At 42.3% G+C, this 26,860-nt stretch overlaps 1 protein-coding gene across 1 annotated transcript in view; it reads left to right on the plus strand.

Annotated features, from left to right (window-relative positions):
- The window catches only part of UNC5D (unc-5 netrin receptor D), a 263,369-nt gene that overhangs the window by 192,520 nt on the left and 43,989 nt on the right, over window positions 1-26,860 (plus strand). Inside the window, exons 11-12 of the mRNA XM_007448307.1 lie at window positions 3,324-3,408; window positions 25,259-25,427. Coding sequence (XP_007448369.1) covers window positions 3,324-3,408; window positions 25,259-25,427 — 254 coding nt within the window. The remainder of the gene's footprint in view (window positions 1-3,323; window positions 3,409-25,258; window positions 25,428-26,860) is intronic.

The raw sequence follows: 26,860 nt of genomic DNA on the forward strand, positions 1-26,860 counted from the left end.
GTAGGGAATTGAAACATGTGCTCTGTTATTTGCAGAACATAAATGCAAAATGTGCCCTGGGGAGCTAAAGTATAAAGAAGCAAGGCACAGAAATTAAATTGTTGTAATGTCATCCATCCCAAATTATTGTGGGGTGCCTGGCAGTGGTCCCCACACTCTCAGAATGATTATGCAAAACATGAACTAAAAAACTCAGGTGGTTCTGTTGTCCTATCAAATAGAAGGCTGTCAAGGTAGCAGGTGGAGTTTGGGGGAGAGTATATTTATTTTTCTTTAATCAGAGATAACTCGTGAATGACATGTTGAAAATAGATACGTCCTTAGGGGACCGCAGGCATAAAGATTCACAGAGCCATTCATTCTTCATAAGGGGTAACTTGCCACAAGCAGTACCACCTCCCATGACCTTTGTCTCTGTGTTTGACTATCTGCAGTTGCCATATACAATTTACATGTTTGGGTGGGGGGAGGGAAGTATGTTTAAAGGATAATCATGCAAAATTGTTTAAAGCTCCAATGATCCCATACATTCAGGTTGAATTTAGGAGTATTATGAATAATGTTTCATTGTAAACACAAGAATTAAGCCGACTTCAAAGGAATGTGATAGGATCTGCTCTACAAACAGCCCTTTCTCAAAAGTCCACACGCATATTTATTCTGACTCGATCTGGGAATTAATTGTCAGGCCCTGATGGTCTGCAGAAGACAGCACGTCTCAAAGCCTGGCTTTTTTTTTTCCCCCTCAAAATACTGAATCCTGTTCATATGGTCATGATTTATTTTTTGAGCGCTTACTCTCTGCCAGGCATTGTGCTATAGAAAAGACAAACTAATCAACATGTCAGAAGCAAATAAATGATCATTTGGGCTGGCGATCAAACTGACTTCTAAAGGGCATGAGGGAACTTTCTGAGGCAGTGGAAATGTTCTGTATCTTGATCTCAATGGTGGTTACATGAGAGTATACATTTGCCCCCAAACTCATCAATTCGTATACCTAACATGGGTCCATTTTTAAGCATGTGAATTATACCCCAAATCAAGCGGGGAAAAAAAAGGAAAAGAAAAATGGGAAACGGGAGCACAACAAAACTCTTATTTTGGGTTAATTGCCTAAGATGGCATTATTTCTTGATGATAACCTCCTGTGCTTTTCTGTGTCTAAAAAATAGGGTCCAAAAGTCTCTGTTGTCATCAGAGTCTAAAAGAGAGGCAACAGAGAGAAACTGCGATGCCAAACTAAGAATACACGATGTCTAGTGTGTGTATTCAAGTTGACATCCACACACACCAAATACCCTGTAGTACAACTTCTGCTCCCCAGCAGGGAAGGATGTAATGGAGACCACTTCATTTGGCAACTACATGTAAGGAAGAATGGGCAATTAAAGGAGGAGCCTGATCAGAGGCCACTAAGTATGGCAATTACAGTTCTCCTACTGTTGACATTAGGGTCCAGAATATAAATGAATACCCTCGCTGAAAAGCTGTAAGCAAGATTTAAATGGGCCTCATTCTTAGTATTAGTGAAGGATACTGATGGTAACTAGCGTCTTACTGAATAACGTTCATAAATGTGAATCACCAATAACTTGTTTTGCCGAGACTTGCATTCCTTGATTCTATAGCAGCTAACAGGCACATAGAAGGATATCGGTAAAGCCTGCCATCTCTAGGTTTAAATTATCATCAGCAACCCGAAAGCTTCCTGTGTGATCACATTAGCTCTAATGAAAGGAGAAAAGGTGAGTGCTGCATTATTCGAAGAATGGGAGACTACCCTGAGATTTTATTTTGCAAAGATCTTACTGTGTCTCTATTTCATTTCTTTTTATAAACAAGAAGGTACATTAAACTGAATCTGTGCCTGCTCTAGACTCTTCCCTCTTGGCCAAAGTGAACTATTTAGTTCACAGCATTCAGGAGGAAAGAGGGGAATTTTCAAATGCAGTGTGATGTGCCCTCCTGTGCCCCCGCTTCCCTTCATTATATGATTTTACTGAAGGCTACTGAGTTTTTTTCAATTTGACCTTGAATGCATATGGTTAAGTCACCTTTAACCTTTTCTAGCTTCTGTTTGCAAATATGGGGCCAAATAGTGGCTGCACAACAACCTATAAGTTCCTAAGCTTATCCATGCTTTTTCCTTCTCCAGTTTTCTTGACAAAATGCACTACTCCATTGGTCGCCTCCCCAAACTGACTTCAAGATGCACCATTTAGAAGACAGTTACACACCAGGCTCTAGCAAAATGTTAGATGGCTCACGCATCATCCCAGATACCTTTTCAGGAAATGAATGGATAGAAACAGAGAAGTACCTTTTGAAATTTTAGAGTCAATTAACTGATAAACTCATATATATATTCTCAGATATGTTTGATAGTGCCAGGTCTCAGGACACCAAATCTTATAAGAGAATTTTTTAAATGCTAGGACGACTATTTTTTTAACTTATTTTATTGACGTACAGTTGACTTACAATGTTGTGTTAACTTCTGCTGTACAGCAAAGTGATTCGGTTAAACCATAATGGAAAAGAATATAAATATGTATATCACAGGAGATTGAATATAGTTCCCTGTGCTATACAGTAGGGCCTTGTTGTTTATCCATTCCATATGTAATAATTTACATCTGCTAACCCCAAACTCCCAATCCATCCCTCCCCAACCTCAAGTCTGGTTCTCTATGTCTATGAATCTCTTTCCTAGGTTCATTTGTGTTGTATTTTAGATTCCATATATAAGTTACAGCACATATTTGTGTTTGTCAGACTTACTTTCCTTAGTATGATAATCTCTAGGTCCATCCATATTGCTGCGAATGGCGTTATTTCCTTCTTTATGGCTGAGTAATATTCCATTGTGTATATGTACCGCATCTTCTTTATCCATTCCTCTGTCGATGGACATCTAGGTTGTTTCTGTGTCTCGGCTATTGTAAACAGTGCTGCTGTGAACACTGGGGTGCATATATCTTTTCAAATTAAGAGTTCTGTCCAGCTATATGCCCAGGGATGGGATTGCTGGATCATATGGCAACTCTCTTTTTAGTTTTCTGAGGAACCTCCATATTGTTTTCCACAATAGCTCCGCCAATTTACATTAGGAAGACTTGAAATAAAAATCTAATTTGAGTACACAGTTGACTAATATGCAGTTCTTTATGTCGCTTTAGGAAACAATGTCTGCCAGGATTGGAATTTCATAAAGTGCTGTGAGGTGGTCCCTTTTTGAGAGCAGCTGTAAGCTGTTCAGCTGAGGTGCTTCAGGATAATTGGAGAATCTACAAATGATTTCTTGGCTTTTTCTGTTTCAGGGGTGAGTTTACTGATACCACATGGTGCCATCTCAGAGGAGAACTCTTGGGAGATTTACATGTCCATCAACCAAGGTGAACCCAGGTAAGAGACAGAGAAGGATGGCATATCAATGAGCTCTTAAGTATGAAATGGAACTTCTGCAGAAAATCTGAAGTTATTAAGATAATGCGACGTGGCGGTGTGTGGGTGAGGCAGTGAGCTACTTGACTATATAGAGGGAAAAACTAGTTGCAAAACTGTTGGCTGTCCATTTTGTAGGCAGCTAACCCAAGCCACCAACATCTAGACAGCAGACACTGAAACAGTAAATCCATAGGCAAGGCATAATCAGGGTCTCTCCACAAACAGTGACGGGGTCACAGAGCCTTCCTCTCAAAAGAAGAAAATACCATCCCTGGAGGTACCCTTTGGTGCTCCACGTTATGAAACTGCAGAGAATAACTGACCTGTGCCCTTTTAATATCGACAGAAGACCTGCCCTAAAGCCGAGAGACAATTTCTTAGGCAATTTTCCTCAAAGAAAAAAATAGTCTACACTTCAGTAGCTTTCAGCTCTGACAAATTTCAGCAGCATTAAATTCAATTACATGAACAAATACAAATCTTGCCGCATACCCTTAATGAAAGTAGTTGGTTATTTTCCTAGTGCAACTATAACATTTGTAGAAATGTTGCCTGCCTCCACACAATATAAACTGAACTCCTCTTGAGAAAGCACTCTCTCTTATAAACTGGGTCTGTATACCTCTGGCATTTTCAGTCATAACATCTTGGTTATTTGAGAATAGATTTTGTCATTCTTAGCAAAAAAAAAAAAAAAATACACACATGAAGGAAAAACACTGAAAGGGAAAACAGAAACAGATGGTTTGAACAGACTTTGATAGCTATCTCCATAAGAGGATTTGTTGGTAACCAGTGGTTTTTAACTTTCTGCTCTATGGTGCTTGAGAAAAAATGGAAGAAAAGGCTCTGCTAGTTGGTTTCTGGGGAGACTTTCAGAGGATTTGCACATAAGCTGTGCTATGTCGGGCTCTTATGTTATTTCCTCAGGTCTGTAGACCTAGGTCCTTTACCTGTGCACCTGAAAACATGCCGGTGTTTAAATATCTCCACTTGGCAAAAAGGGCAAGAGGTTTTATTCAAAATCTCAACTAAGCAGCCCTAAAAATGGAGTTTCTCTGGATGAGAGTCACCTCGTTTTTCTCTCTTTGGTGGATTTATTTAAGCAACTGTACCTGTTCAAAATTGAGGTCATGGTCAATTATACATATGCTTTTAAATGCATCACCCTTCAAAAATCAAGTTTGAGGCAGAATCCAGTCAACCTTGCCTGAAAATCATGGCCTCCTACGAACCCTCCTCCCCGCTGCATCCTGTTCCCTTAGTGGTTTAGAGGTAACGAGTCCAGGGAGCCTGTGTTCAGCTCCTTCCTCTCAGACCCACCCACAGGGTCTTTCATCTCATTATGCAAGAACCAGCCTAGGGCTCATCCACATTTTCAAAGGCACCTAATAAATACACAGCTCACCTCAATCCCCATCTCTTACTAGAACTTTCTTTTTAGGAGGTCGGAGCTAGAATGTGTCCAAAGGCATCAAACATACAGGGACTTACATTAAATGTCTCAAAAATGAGGGAAATATTACTTGGGACATCCTGCAGTTGAAAAATAAAAAAGAGAAATACATAAAAACTCACCAGAGCTCAAAGACTTTGAAAGACGGCTTTGGCCTCCTGGGACCACCCCCTGCTAAGCTTTGTAAGTTCCATGTTAATCAGTTTGGTTTATCCATCTGTATCTGAGGCGCAGGTTCATTGCTGCTGTTCAGGAAGGTGGATGGAAACAAGAAGGGTTCATCCAGGACTTCAGATCTATGAAGTAAGCATGTAGTTCTCTGTTTAACAGAGGATGAAATAAAATTGTAGAATGCGCATATTTTTTTCCGTGTTGCTGAAACCTTCCCAGATGTTCCTACTTCACACCACTAGACTACAGCCCACTTAGCTTCCTTGGCTAGTCTCACTCCTTTTGGAGGAGCTCCAAACTGCATTCTTACAAAAACACTAAAAATAGTAAATGCCTTTCAGTTACTTTTCCTAAAGCTCAGGTACATTTGTTTCTCCATCCTTGCCAGGAGGCTCCTTGCATCTGAGTTCTGCTTTTAGTCCTGTGATGAATCAGGAGAAGACAACTGATACAGCTCTTCAGTGTCAACTTTTCTTTGTAAGGCCACTTGTAAACCCACGTTCATCTCATGCTCTCTGTCATTCTGAACTTGTGTCCAGATTAAGGCACGTCTCCTCAAAGTTGGTGGAGCTGGTACAGCACTGCTCTGGCTCCTTCACCGTCTCCTCTAGAGCCATCTGAATTCCCTCCCTCTCGGGTCACAGGTGTGAGAACTCAGTTTTCTGAGTCTACATCACCTCCACACACACAGAATTACAGCGGGATTCTCTGAACACCATCTTCATGCTGTGTTGAAAGGCTGTTCCATTTTGCTGTTGATGATTTATTTCTGTTGCTCCTTTCTGAGTTACACACCCCTGGTGTAGCAGGGTGATGATTTAGTGGAACCATAATGGATATCAAGGATCCAAACCCTGTACCAGGTTTCCAGGGGTATGGGTGTGTGGAGTTAACCACAGACTCAAAACAAGCCCCCGTATTCAAATAGTCTCAGGTGGATATATTTAATATTCTGGTAAGTTTCAAGGGAGGTTGTTCATTGTTTGAATTGAATGTGCTCTGTCTCTCTTGGGACGTCCTACTTGCATACGTGGGAAGTCTGTACTTTCCATTAAGTGGAATGATGTCACTTTCCTTCCTCGATATCCCTGCTTTGTCTACACTCTCAGACTTGACCAACCATCCTAATGAATCTTTTCTAACCTCCTCCAGCAATCTGGACTTTTGGTTGGTTATAATGCTGAGGGAATTAACTGTTGACTTTTTGTACATATATACACCTTAAATGGTTCGCTAGAAGGGGACTTCGCATCCTTGGAAAAGTAATTACTTACCTCTGTTTCAGTATAACTTGCAGAGGTGCTCTCACGTGCTTAACTCATTTAATCTCCCCAGTTATGTTCAAAAGAAGGGGATTTTGTACCAGTTTTTGAGATGAGAGAAAAAGATCTGAAAAATGAAGGTTCAAAGAAGTGAGGCTGCTTTGCGAGGGCCTGTTACTTACCGGTGAGCTGGGATTTGACTTCAGGATATCTGACTCCAATTCCGGTGCTCACGGACTAAAGGATGCCACCTCTCCTTGACGTCGGAGACTTTAGGGAAACAGCTTTCTGACGTTGCATTCCAAGGTTTGGCCCCTGTAAAGAGGCATCCCCTGGAATCGCTCTGTAAGAGCACCGAGAATTAGGCAGGACCGGACGGAGGTGACTGGCTGTTGTTACATCATCACAGTTGAGAGAAAAAGGTCTGGAAACAGGTGTCACCTCAGTGCTGAAACTTAGTGGACATGATGTTAGGAGACATTTGAGTTCAGGGGCTAAGAGTGTGCACTCAGGCATCTGAGCTCTGGGTTCAGACTTAAGACTCACTGGTTTTATTCATGTGACCTTAGGTAAGTTAATGAAGCTCCTTGACTCTGCGTCCTCATCTGCAAAACAATAGTAGGTACCTACCTCATAGGGATGTTGTAGGATTGCATGGTATACAGTGATACTGCAATTTGAAAGATAAAATAAGAACACCTAATTGATACATTTAAATTTGACAAAGCATTCTAGCTACAATATTTCCTTCTTTAATCTTCTCCATCCTGCTGTGGTAAGTAACAGTAATTACCCTAACTAACTTTGTAGATTTGAAAATGAAGACCAAAAAAAAGCTAGGTTTGCCGAGGTGGTAGCAGGACTGGGCACCAAAACAAAAGTTTCTGACTAATAATGTATTTTTAGACTATGTCACACTCCCCACTTTAAGGACTAATTAAGTCTATTATTCTTGAGTCCAGTAAGACATGTTTGATGAGAGATGGGGCTTATGCCTAATAATGGAAATACACTGTGAAACATATAGAATGGGGCCCAGATTTGGCGAAGACAGTAACTTTATACTTCGATGTGCAATGACACTGCAGGAGAGGATTGCACAGAAAACAGTGGGAAAAACAGAGGAGGCCCTGAATCTGTTCTAAGGATAGATTCACAGAGGCATAGTAGGGAAGGAAGGTGGCTAAAAGATCAGTAGAAATTCACCAGACAAAGAAAGGTATAAGGGTTATGAACTCAGTGATTTCCAGCTCCAGGATACATTTTTCCAGTATTTATACAGTGTAAGGTAGGAAGGGGGTATAGAACAGTAGGTAAGTCCAGGCCTTTTTATTTTTAAGTGAGGTATAGTTGACTTAAAATGTTAGTTTCAGGTGTACAGCAAAGTGATTGTTATACATATATTTTTTTCAGATTCTTTTCCATTATAGGTTATTACAGGATACTGAATGTAGCTCCCTTTGCTATACGGTAAATCCTTGTCGTTTATCTATTAATCCCTCCCCCTGCCTTTCCCCTTTGGTAACCGTAAGTCTGTTTTCTATGTCTGTGAGTCTGTTTCATAAATAAATCCATTATTTTAGATTCCACACAGAAGGATGATAATCTCTAGGTCCACCCATATTGCTACAAAGGGTAATATTTCATTCTTTGTTATAGCTGAGGAATATTCCCTTGTATATATGCACCATCTTTGTTATAGCTGAGGAATATTCCCTTGTATATATGCACCACCTCCCTCTTTATCCATCTGTCTATTGACAGACACTGGGTTGCTTCCATGTCTTGGATGTTGTAAATAGTGCTGCTATGAACATTGGGGTGTAGGTATCAAATCCAAGCATTTATTCTCTGCTTTGAAGTCACTCTGATGCCCGAATATTGCCCTTAAGCAGCTTCCTTCCAACTCTACCCCAGGCCCAGCCATAAAAAAGAGTGAAATAATGCCATTTGCAGCAACATGGATGGACCAACATGGATGGATTATCATACCAAGTGAAGTAAGTCAGACAGAGAAAGACAAATACCTTATGATATCACTTATATGTGGAATCTAAAGAAAAAGTTCATTTGTACCATTTTTTTTAATCTACAAAAGAGAAACAGTCACAGATGTAGAAAACAAACTTACGGTCACCCAGAGGGGAAAGGGGGGGATAAATTGGGAGACTGGGATTGACATATACACACTACTATATACAAAATAGATTAACTATTAAGAAACTACTGTATAGCACAGGGAACTCTTCTCAGTACTCTGTAATGACCTATATGGGAAGAGTCTTAAAAAAGAGTGGATAGATGTATAAGTGATTTCACTTTACTGTACACCTGAAACAACACTGTAAATCAACTATACTCCAATAAAAACTTTTTTAAAAAATTAAGGTGTTTAAACAAGAGGATTAAAAAATCAACTGTCTCCTTTCAGAGATTTCCCCCACATACACCCCAATAAGAAAATGATACAGATGTAGCACAATCATCCCACTCCCAGCTCTCGTTTTGTACCCCGCTTCCCACCCACGGTTGGTGAGTAGAGAAGTGGATCAGAACATTACTATATGGCGCTTTCTTCTGAGAAGCAATAAAATGAAACCAAAGGCAAACATTCATTTCTTTTTCCAGTTACACTGTCATGTGGAAATTCCTGACCAAATGCTTAGACTAGAGTTGGAAATGTAATCTTACTGAAGAATTTACAAAAGGACACATATTTGGAATTTGGGCTCAACCGAGATGGAGTATTTCAACCACTGTTTTTCTACTGTGCTTTTATTTTCTCTCAAGTGGTATGGTCTTCCCACTGGGTACATCTTGGGGTGAGGATTCCTTGGGGTGAGGAGTGAGAAGGCAGACGTGGTGGTGGTAGGAAACATTAACTTTTGGGGGGGAGTGGTGCCTTGATGGTGCAATAGCTTTGATAGCAAAGCATGAAATAAGACCAAATATAAGACTAGGAAGACAGAAAAAGTAGGCCTGAAATGGAAGAGAGGAGACAATTTCTTCTCTGGTAACAGGCTCACCATTCAGCACCGCACTGTAGCTACTCCTGTGGAATGGCTTCATGTGGCCTTTCCTCCGTGGCTGCAAGAATGACACACACACAGACAAAATTATAAACACACACTTGCTCACATACCATGCCTGAGGGAGGATACAAGCACTCAGAAATGTCCTTAGGCTGTTTGGGAGGACCTCATTTCTAGAAGGCTAAAAAGAAAACATATGTATGGCCATTCTACTTGTAAAAATGGTTTTCATGAAATGAATCTGTTTCTAGTAAACTACTCTTTATGTCAGAGCAGACATTTGAGGCCATTCTAAAAGCACCCATCCCAGTAAAATATGAAACTGAGTTCATATTTTATGAACTGAGTTCATATTTTATGAATCAGAGCCTCCAAGGGCTCTGATTTCACAGAAGCTAAGAAACCCCTGCCATCAGGCTACTGCAATTAGTGGAGTGGTCCCAGTCAAAACCTTACCTCTTGAGCATAAAATAAGAGCACCTGCCTTTGGCTCTACCCTGACACCAGGTGACTGATCAGGACATTACTGCAGGAAGGAGACCTGGCCAAAACCCCTGGGATGATTTGCATCTCTGTTTGCCTTCTCCAGCTTGGAGGACTTACCCACTAGGTTATGTCTCAAGCCATCCTACAGCGGCTCAGGCAAAAAACAACAACAAAAGAATACTACACCTTCTCACTGCAAGAGTTACAAGCTCAGTTCAGTCAGTGACAAGGGCCAAATGTACTCAGTACTGTGAACCAAGAAAAATAGGAGCCCTTATATGTAAGGAGGTTACTCTGGTGGAGGTGTTGGTTGGAGGACAGATTGTATATACGTAGGAAGGTCGTGTCTGGAAGATCTCTCTAATTTCAGAGATTTCGCAAGGATAATGTCAAGTCTAATTTTCCCACCTCCCTGCGGAACCTGCAGAGAAGCATCATTTCATCAGAACGGGCACCACCACTCCCCCGCCCACCTACACATCATGCCTTATCCCTCCCTACTGATGTAAGAATTGCACGTGAAGAGAGAAAAAGAAGTCACATTCTGGAAGTATGGGGATCAAAGATGGCTGTCCCTCTGCTCGCCAAAGCCAAAGAGAGTAACCCCAGGAGAACTACTCATAAAATTCAGGTCATCTGCAGGAAATGGATATTGATACCTGATTTTCTCATTGTTTATCAGTTTGTTGACTTGTTCAATGCTTCCAGGGAAGAGGGAAAAAATAAAAAAAGCTTTGAGGAGAGAGGGCAAGCTGCCAACGTGCAGGAGAGAGGGGCAGAGAGTGCTTCTGTAATTTCCAATTCCCCATATTCCCAAGAGGTAGAGAAGATGGGCCAGGAAGTGGGAGCCAGAGAGGTTAAGTGAGATGGAAAACAGGTTTGTCAGAGGCCACTTCAGTGTCAGGTAGACGGGCTCAGAGAGCAGGTAAAGATGCTGCCAGCTGGGGGCTGGCTGGCAGGTGTACCTGAAACACACAAGGAACAACAGATGCCTAGGGGTAACTGTTTGCAATCCAGTCACCTGCACCCTCTGTCAGTGAGGCCTTTTGGAGTCATCACCTATTTATACTGAATTCATTAAGGATTATCTTAAGAAGCTTAAGCCATCCAAGGAAAATACGCCACAGTTAAGTAGGAGATGGTGTATATTTTCCTTTTCTCTACCATAATGCCACAGAGATAAGCTCGTGGAAGAGGGAATGCATGAGGGAGCAAGTTGTCTGCTTCAGACCCAGTAGCTAGAACCTTGTGTGTGTTCATGCGAATATGCATGAGTGTGTGGGCACAGATGTGTCTGTGTGCACAGCTACTGGGGGTGTGGGTGGAATTTTGAATCAGATGTGAGATTCAAGTTTTTAAATGAACAAAAGTCAGTCCAAAAGACAAACTATTTTAATAATTCGATGTTACTGAAGAGCTATGGACTCAAAATTAAATATCTTCAGGGTACCCTGCTACCATGGACAATTCCATGAAGCACAACTAAGCACAACTATTAGAGGGACTACTAGAGCCACTTCATACGGTAATAGATGAAACCCCGAAAGCAAACCCAGTTAAATGAATGATGATGTTGCAGTGTGCTACGTGTGGTGACAAAGATACCCAAATATTAACCAGGAGTAAAAGGGTGGACCCTGGGTAAAGGCTCAGGGAAGCTTTCAGAGAGGAAGTGACAATTGACTTAAAACCTGAAAGACAGAGGGTAAAGGGCATTCCAATCAAAGGGAACAGAATGTGCAAAGGCACAGAGGTACAAGTAGCATCACATAGGGACTTCCCTGGTGTTCCATAAGAATCCGCCTTCCAATGCAGGGGATGCGGGCTCAGTCCCCTGGCCAGGGAACTAAGATCCCACATGCTGCAGGGCAACTAAGCCCGTGCGCCACAACTACAGACCCCACGCACCCTGGACCCCGCACGCAACAGCCAGAGAGAGACCCCCGCACGCCGCAACAGAAGATCCCGCGTGCAGCAACTAACACCCAAGGCAGCCAGAAATAAATTAATTAAAAAATAAATAAGAAAATAAATAGCATCACGTATTTTGGAACTAAGCAAATCAGAGCAAAATATGAAAGGAAGAGTGATGAGGAATGCAGCTGAAAAAATAAAGGTTCGACCATGTAGAGTGTTGTTTGCTGCCGCCTAGGGGAAACTGAAATGTACTTGATGGGTAGGGACTTCTGAGGCTGAAGATTCGGGAGACGCGGTCATATTTACACTTGAGATGTACTATCTTCTGCTTCATCTCCACTGCCCCTGGCCACGTTCAAGTCTTCATCATACTAGTATCCTTCTGAGCACAGTGAAAAGATGCCTGATTTTGCCTAGCACAGATATTAATAGCCCTCCTTTTCACACTCAAAAGTATCTCAATTTGGACAGTAAATTATAGTCAGTCTACTTTTGAGTGTCCTTGTCTCTAGGTGCGAACGTTTTAAATCCTTTCTCTAATCCCCACGTTGCTGTCAATGGGGATTTTTTTTTTAAGTGAAGCAAGTGTTTATTAGGAGGGAAAAGAGTACAGTACGTGTGGATAGACACACGGGCAGACTCGGAGGGAGAGAGAGGGAGAGAGAGAGAGAGAGAGAGAGAGAGAGAGAGAGAGAGAGAGAGTCGCACCCTCGTGGCAGTTTGAATCACTTTTATGGGGCATTCCTCCTGGATTTCCTTTGACCAATCATCCTGCTTTGCCGGGCTGTGAGTCCGTATTTGGTTTATCTCAGGGTCCTCCCCTGTGTGCGTCCGCATCTCTTAGCCAAGATGGATTCTAGTGAAGAAGCCTAGGGGTAGTTTTCATCACTTACTATGAGGTGGCACCCCTTCCCTTTTTGACCTCCAGGGAGCCTTTCTGCGCATGTGTAGTCAGGGAGGTCTCCTTGACTTCAAGAATGGGGAATATGTGGCCTCTTATCTTCTATCTGGGCAGGGCCCAGCCTCCTCCATCATCCTGCCTTTATGGAGTTTCTGCTATTATGGAGTTTCTGTCCACAAGGGAGAAACTATTCAGCCTGGGGTCCACCTACCTCCTGCCTCAAATCCTCCGAGAGACATGAACCCCAAGACATCTTTATTGGGAGGAGGAAGGATATTCAGGTCGCCAAGGGGCTTGCAGACCCTGCCTAGTTGGGGGTCACGGAGCTCTCGCCCAATGGGGAGCTTTGAGAGATAGACTTGGGGAGAAACGCGGCCAGGTCCGCTGGTGTGCGCGTGCGTGTGTTAATGTGGGGTGAGAGAGATGAAGGACTTGGAGATAATTCCCAGAATTCTGGCTTGGAAACTGATGATTAATTAGTAGAGAGAGACTTGCCAGCCGAAGTCACCTGAGAGTTTGTGATAACAGCTGCTCTGGGAGCAGCTCTGGATTTCTTTCCAGGGAATAAACACAGCTCTTTGACTTAACAAGAAAAGGGATAGGAAGAAAATTGATTAAAGAATAAATAAATAAAAGACAAAAATAATATGTAATATATTCAAGAAGACAGACAACTGCTGAATTGAAATCCCACATTTGGCCCGAGCATGTGACAGCAATGCTACTTACAGCAAAATGTCCCAATATTGGGCATGGACCATGTTTGTATGCCTCATGCACAGAAGGATCTTCTGCCTTCCTTTTGTTTTCTTTGCCTTCCTAGCTAGGTAGGACTCTGCCAATCCTGAAGTAAACTAATGACATACATAACTTGTCAGGAAAGTAGTACAGACCTAGTCATTGACACTGCATGAGAAATAAAGAATTATCAGAAATGAGATGACATAGCAGAGTGAGGACAACACAGGGATCCAGCAGGCTTGAGTTCCAATCCCCTTTGCCACGTCCAGCCTGGGTGGCTTTGAGCTAGTCATTTTCTTTCTCCAAGCCTCAATTTTATCATCTATAAATTTTGTGTATTATTAACTGCATTCCAGGATTTGAGTGAGGACAGTAAAGTGACTTTAAATATGAGAAGTCCTGTGCAAACTACATGCTACATTTTGATATTATTTTGTCTATCCTTTTTTTTTAATTACAAAGATACAAAATCCATGGAATTTGCTTGAACTCTGACTCAGTGATACTGAGTCATTCCCATTTAACTACTAATACATGCCTAGACTCAGCAGAAAGTTTAATTCAGTGATAGCAAACACATTAAGTGTTCACTCTAAAATCAAGAGCTTTGTCTTGAAGGCTTAAATATAAGACGTGACACCATAAAACTCCTAGAAGAGAGTGTAGGAAAACATTCTCTGACATAAATCATACAAATGTTTTCTCAGGTCAGTCTCCCAGAGCCATAGAAATGAAAACAAAAATAAACAAATGGTACCTAATCAAACTTACAAGCTTTTGCACAGCAAAGGAAAGCATAAAAAAATTTTTTTAATTAAAAAAAAAAAAGAAAAGAAAAGACAACCTGTGGAATGTGAGAAAATATTTGCAAATGATGCGACTGACAAGGGCTTAATCTCCAAAATATACAAATAGCTCATACAACTCAACAACAACAAAAAAACCCAATCGAAAAATGACCTTAATAGATATTTCTCCAAAGACAACATACAGATGGCCAGTAGGCACATGAAAAGATGCTCAACGTCACAATTATTCAAGAAATGCAAATCAAAACTACAGTGAGGGGCTTCCCTGGTGGCACAGTGGTTGAGATTCTGCCTGCCGATGCAGGGGACACGGGTTCGCACCCTGGTCCTGGAGGATCCCACATGCCGCGGAGCAGCTGGGCCCGTGAGCCATGGCCGCTGAGCCTGCGCGTCCAGAGCCTGTGCTCCGCAACGGGAGGGGCCACAGCAGTGAGAGGCCCGCGTACCGCAAAAAGAAAAAAAAAACTACAGTGAGGTACCTACCACCTCACACTGGTCAGAATGGCCATCATTAAAAAGTCTACGTATAACAAATGCTAGAGAGGGTGTGGAGAAAAGGGAACCCTCCTACACTGTTGGTGGGAGTGTAAGTTGGTGCAGTCACTATGGAAAACAGTATGGAGGTTCCTCAGAAAACTAAAAATAGAGTTACCATATGACCCAGCAATCCCACTCCTAGGCATATACCTAGACAAAAGTATAATTCGAAAAGATACATGCACTCTAATGTCCACAGCAGCACTATTTACAATAGCCAAGACACAGAGACAACTTAAATGTCTATTGACAGATATAAAGTTGTGGTACGTATATACAATGGAATACTACTCAGCCATAAAAAAAAGAATGAAATAATGCCGTTTGCAGCAACATGGATGCAACTAGAGGTGACCGTACTGAGTGAAGTAAGTCAGAAAGAGAAAGACAAATACCATATGATATCACTGATATGTGGAATCTAAAATATGACACAAATGAACTTATCTACAAAACAGAAACAGACTCACAGACATAGAGAACAGACTTGTGGTTGCCAAGGGGGAGTGTGAGCGGGGGAGGGATGCACTGGGAGTCTGGGGTTAGTAGATGCAAACTATTACATTTAGAGTGGATAAACAACAAGGTCCTACTACATAGCCCAGGGAACTATATCCAATCTCCTGGGGTAAACCATAATGGAAAAGAATATTTTAAAAAATGAATGTACATGTGAGTATAAGTGAGTCACTTTGCTGTACAGAAATTAGCACAACATTTTAAATCAACTATACTTCAATACAAAATTAAAAGTAAAACCGAGAGCCTTGTGATGATACAAAGGACATCCTGCATCAATTCCTTTGTCTGCCTCTGTTTCTCATAACATTCTGGCCTATGATTGGTACTTTAGAGGTATATCCTATGGGTCCGAACAGTGGCCTCTGGGCGGACTGGTATTTAGATTAGGAGGTCAATGACCAGTCAGGCTGGGGTGGGTGCTTATGCCACCTTAAACAAGCTTTGTCCCTGTCCACCTTGCCAGGCTTTCCGTGCTAGATAGTGATGGATATAAATGAACGAATTATCCCTGTCACTGTCTCTGTTTAGCGGTCAGTCATGGATTTGAATTTGGTTTGTTGCTTTGAGTTTGAGAAATCTTTATTGGAAGAATCAAATTAATGGTGTCTGAGGAGGAGAGAGGCTCTGAAGTAACAAACAAAGGTACTACTTGTGCTAGTGAGAGGGAGTCCATTGCTGCCATTTGGGAAACACATTAATTCTTTCAGGCTGCCAGTGTCATGCCGTGTAATAAAAGGGGCAATTTATCAAACGGTACCTTAATGGCCTAGAAGGGTTAATGCAGCTTTAGCTGAAGATTGTGCTCTTTTCCGCAGTAAAATCACAATGGTCTCTTCACAAAGTCATTTAGGTTAGAATGTAATGCCATTAGCCCCCAGAACGAGGAGGGGAAGAGAAATAGTGAAACAGGGAAAAGGGCGGGGGGGAGATTCTCACATCGTCATTTTATGATCTGCTCTTCTTGGAAAGGAGAATTTCTTCACATCAAGGCCTTTACCCATCCTTCTACCTCATACCACCCCCTTGGTCCACAAACAAACACGCATAAATAAAAATTGCCGTCATTCCAATCAAATTGCTTTTGAAGCCCATGTGAGCTCACAATGCGAAGTGATTAGAGCGGTCCAGAGGAGTCTTTAATTAAAGATGCCATTGACAAGATAACAATGGTTTGTGAACATGGTTAATAGGTCTGAATGGAAGGGGCACCTTAATTCAATAAGAGGAAAATCACTGGTTCATGAGTTTGATTGCACATTGTAAAGGAACAGCACATACTATAATTATTTTTATTTTGTATGTGCCATCTCTTTTATTGCCCATGCTGGAAGCAGAAATAACCTGTCCTATTAAGATATTTAATATATATCATCCTTTCCACTTCACTTAGTTATAGCCTAATAAAGATGCCAACCCACACTGAGGCTGCCCTCCTTGCTTACTAAAACACGCCCTTTGCAAACCTGGATGATCGACCGCCTCACTCCCTTGGTTACGGTCTTTTTAACAACTTCCCAGGGCCCCATAAAGTTATATGCAGATATGGAGCTTCACTCTGCATACAAACTTCTGCAGCTGAAGTGTGAAGATAACCCAAAAGTCAACCGACACCTCCAAGATCGTGTGGTGTCTGGGAGACGGCGGTGGGTCAGGAGGCAGCGACAGAGGGGTCTTTAGGTCCTAACTTTAAAGTGAACAAGCCATGAAAGTCCTGGTGGTAGACAGAAGAGTGGCGCCCCAAGGATGTCCACGTCGTTAATACCCGGAACCTTACATGGCAATGGGGACTTTGCAGATGTGATGGAAGGTTAAGGACCTTGAGAAGGAGAGATTATCCTGGATTATGGCAGGTGAGCCCACAGAAGGATCCTTATAAGAGGAAGGCGGAAATACCAGACTCAGATAAGGAGACTGATGTTATACCGCTCACAGATGGAAGAAGGGGTTTCCAACCAAGGAATGCAGGCAGCCTCTAGAAGCTGGAAGAGGCAGGGTAATAATGGATCCTTTCCTAGAACCTCCAGAAGGAACACAGCCCCACTGACACCTTCATTTTAGCTCTATGGGACTTCTGCCTACAGTACTGTAACATTATGAACTTGGGTTGTTTTCATCCAGTAAGTCTATGGAACAGCAATAATAGGAAACCAACACAGGCCTCTGTGACCACTCTATGCATCTCAAAGCCCTGTTTTCCTAAGGCTTTCTCCAGGGTCTATGAAAACAATCTTAGCAATTCTCATGCCAACATTACACCTTCGAAGTTCCAGGTTTGGAGACCATGTCCCAGGGAACATCCATCTCTCCCACTGCCTGTCCCCCCTGCCCCACACAGACACACACCCCAGGACCACCACAGGACAGGACATTCCAATCCCAGCTCTGTCACAAGTGGGTGTGACTTCGGCCATGTCCCTCCACCCCGTAGCATGCCCTTCTGTTTCCTCATCTGAATGGTGATGGTGTTGGCCTGATTACTCTTAGGTCCTTTCCCAGCCCCCGAAATGAAATGATTCTATGCCATAGGACTCAGGTTCCTCCAGGGAAGCCTGGTTTGCCCATTCAAAATGCCAATGAGTAAACCACTTAGCAGATAATAAAAACTGTCATAGCAGCATGCCGCCTAGATCTCCCCTCCCCGTCTTGCACTTTAAAGCACTCTCCCTGAGCCATCATTATTCCACTTCTCATAGTAAACAAAGCTAAAACGCCAACACTGCATGAAAGATGAGGTTTAAATTGTGTCTAGGAACTGGTGATTTACACATGATTTGCGATTCCTTTCGTATATTAATTGGTAAACACCCTGTGAATGTGTGTGTAAACTAAAGCCGTTGAACATCCGCAAACAGCTTAATCTCGCAGTGTGGTGTTACTCAAACTTCAGCAAGGTCAAATCCTCATTCCAGCCTGTACAGTAACTGCCCTCCCACCCCAAGCCCCTTGTGCCAACTCCCTTCCCGTGATCCTATTGCAGATAATACCAAGTGGGTGACACAGATCTTTAAACCTTTAATAGCAGAGATGTATGCTTCCATCCTCAGTTAATTGGGCTTGTTGCTTATTGTAATCCATCCTTCTAACTGCGCCTCTCCCACCCCAACTAATGGCATAGAATGGCTTGAAGAGCTGTAACGTTATTTCCAGTTACTGCTAATCAACCCCCCAACCTGAGAGCCTTCCATATTAATACACGTGCTCCTTAGAGAAAGAGGATGTAGGAACAGTCCCTGTGCATTTGCATTTTCAACCATAGTAGCATCATCCAAAGCCATAATCGTGAGCATTTTAACTTGACCGGCATCTGAATTCCATTTCAGAAGCCTACCCGAAGTATATCTGACAGACCACCCAGGCCCCGCTGCGTGAGGCTTTGCTTCGGATATTTTCTCAAGAACCACACAACTTTGCTCAAACGTTAGCGCCAGGGCTAACTTGCAAGCAAGGAACGCAAGTGAAAAGCATGAGTTCCCAGCTCCTACCTCAGAAATACTGAATCCGAATCGTCATGGGTGGTATCCAGGAATATAATTGTAAACAAGCTACCCAAGGAGTTTGAAACCACGTTACAGTTTTAGGGCCACTTAAAGACTGAAAGAGGAATCAATTGTGATAAAGAGATTTTACTCAACTGCTCTCTTTTCTCCTCTATTCTCCTGATCCCCTATTCTCCCTTCCCAGAAGTCTATTTTCTTAAATCATACATAGCAGTTACTAGAGATAAATCCCCCAGGAAACCTAGTCATGCTATTGGGATGGACTGATGAGCCACGCTGGCTTTCTAAAGGGCCCATATCTCCAAGAGATTCTGTGATTATCGTTTCCTGGGACTCATCTCAAAGATCTGGTCAGAGCTGCAGAGCGAGACAGGTAACTGACTCGAGTAAAACGAGAAATCATAAACCGCAAACTTGATTTTTATCCATAGCAAAGTTAGCAGTCTAGGTCAGTGTACCAGGGTTTCAATGAAAAGAGAAAAAGAGAATAATAATAGTAAAACTATGTCATCTCAGGCCCAAAACTGTAGGAGGCTGGAGCCAGCTTGCTTTCAGAGCTCTTATTTTAAAACTAAGTACAGCTTCCATCCATCGGCCTTTTATGTCTATTCCATTAAAATATGCTTTAATTATGGATCGACCCAGGGTCTGGCATAGTAAAACTATCATTACTCTCCTGCCCGCATTCCTGAGTGATGCTCTGGGTAAAGGTGATCAAACCTACATTCATCTATAATACAGACCACAAGGAGGAAAGGAGGGAACGATAATTACCAAGCACAGCATGGCCGACGATAACAACAGTGAAACTCTTGTCTTTAAATACGGAGCTGATTGTTTTGCTTGAAGAGAGTGACGCGCTACAAGCCTAGAGTCAGGTCAAGAGATATTGAGAGCAAAAGCAAAATGTGCCTGGACGCACCTCCAGACCTGCCGTGGTTAGCACTCGCCACCTTGTAGCTGACCTTCACCGTGACCTTATGTTGTGACCTTGGCGCTGCAGAATGTGAGTCACCGTGTGCCAAGGTTTGGACCATGACCTCACCACCACCAAGTGCAGAACGTTCATCACCTCCACCACACATTGTGTGCAGCTGTCAGCGACCCTGCTGACTTCATTTTAAGAGTTCCAGACAGATTCTCCCTGGGCCTCTCTTCATTCATTCATTCATATTCTGTTGTTTGTTTGTTTTGACGGAATTTTAAACTTAAGGAAACGTGGCAAGAATAGTACAGGTGACTCTTGAACAACACGGGTTTGAACTGGGTGGGTTCACTTTTTAATAGTAAACACTGCTATCTGTGCTTGGTTGGATCCATGCATGTGGAACCACGGATACGGTTTTCGACTGCACAGAGCGTTGGCGCCCCTAAACTCCCATGTGGCTCAAGGGTCAACTGTATAAAGAGTTCCCAGTTCTCCCACATCCAGATTCATAAATGTTAATGCTTTACTACATTTACTGTGTTCTACTCTTTCTCCGCATGTGCATGGAGAGAGACATGCACATATGGAGAGAGGAATTAATAAATACACATCCACATATATTTTTTTAACCATTGTGAACAAGAGTCCCTTTTCCCCCAGATACTTCAGTGTGTATATTCTAAACACAAACTCTTACATAACCACAGCACAATTATCAAAATCAGGAAATTAACATTGATACAATACTATTGTCTACTCTGCAGACTTGGTTCCTATATCACCTCTTATTTGAATAAGGTCCTTTATGGCAGATGAAAATCCACTTCCATTCACTTCGTTTTGTTGTCACATGCCTTTGGTCTCCTTTGATCTGGAGTAGTTCCTGAGTCTGTCTCTAGTTCATGATATTGACTACTTTTAAGAGTGCACATCAGCTATTTTGCAGAATGTCCCTCAATTTGGGCTGGTATATGTCTGATAATTCTCATGATTAGATTCAGGTTATGTATTATTGGCAGGAATGTTACAGAAGCGATGCTGAGTTCTTTTCACTTTTTCTTATCGGGAAGTATGTTCCGAAAATTCATCCCATTACTGGCAAGATTAACTTTGATAACTTGGGTTAGGTGGTGTCTGCCAAGGTTCTCGAGTATAAAGTCACGTTTACCCTTTGTAATTATTAAGTACCTTGTGGGAAGATACTTTGAAACCACGTAAATAGTTCTTTTCTTAAAAATTTCACCAATTATATTAGCATCCTATTCATAATTCTTAACTGAGTCAGTTATTAATATGATTGGTTGTCAAATGATGACTTCCTACATTTATTAGTTGGCTTCCTATTGTATGGAAGAGTTTTCCCTTCCCACTCATCCATTCATTTATATCTGTATCTTTCGTGGGTTCTTATGTTATTCAGTGGGTTATCATCCTTTACCACCATTATTCACTATGATGCTCAAGATGTTCTAGATTTGATCAGTGGAAACCACTGGCTCCTAAGCTTGCTTCAACAAATATTTGTGAGTACTTGCGGCCTATATTAGGCACTGGGGTGCAGGAAATGGGTACAACAATGACCAAAACAGAAAAAAAAAAAAAAATCCCTGGCCTCATAGAGCTTACATTTCAGTCTGCGGAAGAGAAAAATAAACAAAAGGTATAGTGTATTGGAGGGCAATGAGTGTAAGTCAAAGAAAAACAAAGATCAGCTTTTGATGTAGGAACGTTGCAATTCCACGGCTCAGGCATAGTTGGGGAACGCCTTATTAGTAGGTGTCATTGCAGCAAAGGTCTGAAGGGCACTAGGGAGATAATCATGGGGATGTCTGGAGGAAAATTCCAGAGCAGCAGCTCCTCGAGGGGGAGCAAGCTGGCATTTTTAGTGGAATTCCTCAACTCAGTATCATGAGTTGAGGACAGACCATGGAAGGGAAGCATGAAAGCACTGCCAAGGTGCCTTCACTTCTTATAGTGCACATCCCTAAGGCACTGGGTATTCTCTTAAAGCACGTACTGGGATAAAGAACCATCTAGTGAATAAAGTGGCCATCTCAAAAACACAGTTGCTATAGAAATAAGACTCATAAAAAGGTAGGAGAGGTGGGAGTTCAGAGTTGAGAAGCAGAACTTTTATGCATGGAGCACACACTAGGTGCTTTTTAGGCTTTACTTCGTTTAACTCTAGAACAATCTTAGAGTAGGTATTACGTTGCATGGGAGGCAAGTGAGGCTCCAAAAGGCTTTCCCTTCTGCCACCATGTCTGGTTTTCATGCCACAGAAAAAGTCAGACGAGGGGTGTAATATCAGGGATGATGCCACAAAGAGCACAGTGAGGACACAAGAATGTTCTTTTCATCCACATTCTGTGTTCTCTGCGGCTCCTCTTGGTTTCCCCTGCCAGTAACTAAACAGGGTTAGTCACGTGGGGCTTTCTGTCTTGCCAGATTCCCAGGCAAGATGCTCCCAGGCCCTTTACCAGCACCCTTTCCTGCCATGTATATTTATTTTGTGGTTGGGGGCATCAAAGCTGCAAAGCTGGCAGAATTTTCTGCAGAATTCCCAGCTGCACTGCGAGAGCAGAAATTTGAATTCACAACCATGTTTCCATATAGTTACTCAACAAGCCACCTGCTTACACAGACCTGGCTCTTAAATTATTGATCTTTTTGTATCCGTAAGCATTCGTAAACATGCACAGCATATATATGGAGAAAAAGGGCGGGGTGGGGGACACAATGAAAAAATTAAATAGCAAAAGTCTCACGCCAGCAGACTTTTCATACAGGAGGGTGTGTGTTGCACTGACGTTGTTCATATCACGGTCCTGAAATCGCTGCTGTTATTAGTTCCCAGTTATTATTAGCTCACAGCAATTTTAGAAAAATGTGTTGCCTTTTTTCTCTTTTTAACACCTAGTAAGAGCACGAATACTTCCTTGGCATATACTATATAATGTGGGCAAACTTAAATGCCATCCATGCTTTCCTCCCAAATCTTTGGTTTTGCCCAATTAAAGCCTTCTCTCCTCAGCTGTCGTGTCCCTAGATGTCCTAGGTCTGTATTCATGGCTACACTTGCACTACGTCTTTTCCTCCATCTTTACTTGGGATGTCACAAGAGCCAGCAGTTCGACCAGCAATCTCCTCGTGCTAACAGAGTAGCAAAGTGCATCTGCTCACAGGGGTCAGGAGCCTGGAAGTCAGAAATCTGTGGTGATTTGGCTGCCATCTCTTTGATTGACTTCTCTGTGACCTTATATTGTTACCACCTGCCCACACAGGCGTGTGGAGAGCTTTAATCAATATCTGTAAATCTCCCTGATTGCCACAGATAGAAGGTGGCAGAAAAGGGCAAATTATTATTAATTGTCGGGGGAAAAAAACGGAGAGATTAAGTTTTGTTCCTTCACCAGAGAGAGACCTACATGCACGGACACCCTTTTCACGGTAGGAGAATTAGATATGTCTTAATTTACTTCCTTTGCACTTCCGGAAATGCCCGACGGCTGCTTAATGCAAAGCCCCATCCCAGTCCCCACGTAAGTTTCTACGGGCACCATCTCTGACTCCTAATGCTGCTTACATTATTACCGAAAGGAGCCCTGCTATTCACAATGAGTGTGAGAGTTCACCTAATTAGCTACTTTCCATTCACTTGGCATTAAATAATTCCCCCAATTCCCATATGTTTGAATTATATGTTCAACAAGGGGGATCATTCTCTGAAAGCGATTAAATAGTTCTTTTAAGAGAGCTTGTCGTTGGTCACTCAGAAGCACCGCTGCTATCCCTGTCTGTGAAGGAGGCAGGCGGCAATTAACACAGAAAGCACTTAACCCTCTCCAATGGCCGCTGGCAGGCATCCACACACAAGCTGCCACCTCGTGCTGGGTACAGCTTACGCTGGAATTTTACATTTTTTTTCAAACCTCAAGTATAGCATTCTAGGCTGTTCATAGAGCATTTGTCATTGCTAATACAGGACTTTCCAAACCCACCCCCCTCCCCGACTTGCCTGCCCTGCTTCGACATATAAATGCATAAAAGACATTTTCAGTTTAGTCTGTGCTTTGCCTGTATGGGAAGAATTGATAAGTTTGATTTGCCTACGTGGGAGGCTGAATTTTCAGAAGGCAGCTCCTGTGCTTCTTGGGGAGGGAGGAAGATGCTGTGATGGTGTTCAGGTCTAATTTAGATACAGTAGATACAAGATGCTCCTTCTAGCTTATAGGCCGTGCCTTTTATCGTAACAGTGAATTATAGATAATGAGCTAAAGTGTGGCCATGACCAACTGGAGAGGGAACAAGCAGTGTCCTGTCAACAAAAGCAATTCAGAAATTAACAACATGTTAGGCGTACTCATGGAAAACCTGTTTGTTCACACAAGATCACAGACAAGGTAGTATCTTTCAGTACTGATTCCATCCTGCTCAAAGGGCTGCTTTTTTGACCAGGGATGACATTTCTTAAATGTCCTTCCTAGGTGAGATGAGAGAAAGCTTAGGTAATAATACCAGTCCTAGCTCTCATGTTCCATTGTTCATCTGAGCATCCTAAACTGCTTTACGGACTATATTCTGTATCAGTATATTTCTTACAAGTGAAAATAAAGGGGGAAAAAATCAAGTGGCTTGTTCAAAAACATATAAGCAGTTGGGGAAAACGAGGAGACGCCTGTGTTCTCACTGACTGCTGTCCTGTGAACTACCCCATTTACTCTTTGGGGCAGAGATTAAAAACAGAAGACGCAAAAATGGAAGAGGGAGGCATTCAGTAAGGTGGTATTATTTCCTTTTAGTTAAATTTCTTTGATCTGTTTCGTGGCTCTGCCTTCCTATTGTAAATTATTCACAATACAGAAAAATCTGAACACCAGGTTTAGGTAGAATGATTTTAAATTTAGAGCTAAAATAGGAAAGAGATGAAACATATATATTTATGTATTTGATTATGCCGTTTGTAACTGTCTGCTGTGCTATTGCTATATAACTTGTGTATTTGTGCATTGGCAGAAAATAAATGTTTTCAAAACCAGAAGAGACATACTAAATCCTGGTACGTTTGAAGTGTTGCTTTGTTTACAAAAATAATTTGTTTTGTTGCTAAGTAGCATTAAACATATTTATAGAATGTGTTGTTGGGAGACAGGAGCGTGATGATGGTAAGGTTACCAGATCCGTCATTTCTATGAGGTCCTTGGCTTTGGTCATTGATAACGTTATCAGTGAGAATAAGGATTCAGCAGCTGGTGTGTGACCCTCCAGCCAGGTCTTTGCTTTCTCCTGCTCTGCCCTGTATTTCTGAAGAAGCATTTGTCATTTTGTTTTTCAAAACCTAGATTTGAAATCTAGGCTCAACCTCAGTCTGTGTGCTTGAGCAGTTCAGGATAGATGGCTGTGGTCCAGAAGAGCCATCCTCCAGGAGGTGGTGTTACTCAGGAGGGAGTCCCGGGAAAGGATTTTGCTAAACCTGCAACTAAATTCTCATTCAAATATGCCCCGCTCCTTTACATGCTTCTCTCTTTTATCCTTTCCCAACTGTACAGCCTCCAGTCAGATGGCTCTGAGGTGCTCCTGAGTCCGGAAGTCACCTGTGGTCCCCCCGACATGATTGTCACCACTCCCTTTGCCTTGACCATTCCACACTGTGCAGACGTCAGTTCTGAGCACTGGAATATCCATTTAAAGAAGAGGACCCAGCAGGGCAAGTGGGAGGTGAGACCTGAGTCTTTCCTTTTTAAAAAACGGGGTTTGGGTTCCACCCGTGGAATGGATTTAACTTTTACTCTCTCTTCACACAAGTCAGCTGTGAAATTTGTGAGCATTTACTTGTTTTTCAGAGGGTTGGTGGCAAGTGTTCACAGCATCCTCGAGGTATTGGCTAGTGTTTGGGGGCAGGGTGTGTGTGTGTGTGTGTGTGTGTGTGTGTGTGTGTGTGTGTGTGTGTGTGTGTGTGTGTGTGTGTGTGTGTGTGTGAGAGAGAGAGAGAGAGAGAGAGAGAGAGAGAGAGAGAGAGAGAGAAAGAGAGAGAGAGAGAGAGAGAGAGAATATGGAAGAGAGGCCAGAGAGGATACAGAGCTTTTTCTTTGGGTTTTAGAACACAGTTGTAATTACCCTCATAGACATGTACCCTGTGTATCTGCCTTTGGTACATAAGACTGTGACTCCCGCCTTTGTTCCCAGGCCATGTCCCTGTCTGAACTGACTTTCCTCTGTGGCTTCTGTGGGGTTAGGGAAGAGGCCCAGGGCAAGCAAGCTGGATTCATAAAAGGAATCACTCTACCTGTTTTTGCCATCATAGGGATTGTAACAAATCTATGTTGAAGCATTCAGAAACAGAGTAGCTGCTAAATAGATGTTCATGAATTAATGAATGCATTGAAAATCATTCTATCTTGCCCTGTGTGTATGAGTACATGTAAGAAACAGTACAAGGAGAGAACAAAAGGGACAAAATGAGAATCCACAAGAGGAGGGTAAGGACGAGGGAGACGGCCACAGCAAAGAAAGATGGCAGCGGAATGCCTATTCTTAGTGAAACCTCTGATTTATCTGTCTGATTGGGATTCCTATGGTGCCTCAGGTCAGTTTGCATGAAAGCAGGTGAATTATCTTGCTGGAACACAATGACCTATTCCAGCCCTGGGATCCTACCTCCCCAGTCGGTGCTTCAGGCAAAAGAAGTCAAAGGAAAATCATGTTTCTTGACAAGAAAATTCCCAGTTGCTTCAGTGGATGACATTTACCCTGCCCAGCTATGTCTTGAAACTCGTCGCTATTCTTTATTGAAAATGCATTCTGCTATTTATTCAGTTGTGATACAACCACAGGCAAATTTCTCGGGGTGTTAAGTTCCATGGGTTTCATAAAGGGACCAGGTTTTTTTCTCTTTTCCATTACGTCTTGCTTTGCCTTGATTTTTACCATCTTCGTTTTTCTTCCCAGCACTTCCGCACTGTCATTTACATCCAGATGGTGTCAGATTCGTGCTCTATCACATGCCACACATACCTTCTCAGGGAAGGTGAAATATTCTGATACGTCTTACCCAAACCATTTATTGAATGGTCCCTCGTGAATGATTTTGATGGAATGAAAGAGGAAAAAATATTTGAAAGAAAATAAATATTACCTTAAGGATAGGGAAA

The sequence above is a fragment of the Lipotes vexillifer genome, unplaced genomic scaffold, assembly GCF_000442215.2.
Source record: "Lipotes vexillifer unplaced genomic scaffold, Lipotes_vexillifer_v1.1 scaffold1166, whole genome shotgun sequence".
Classification (NCBI taxonomy): domain Eukaryota; kingdom Metazoa; phylum Chordata; class Mammalia; order Artiodactyla; family Lipotidae; genus Lipotes; species Lipotes vexillifer.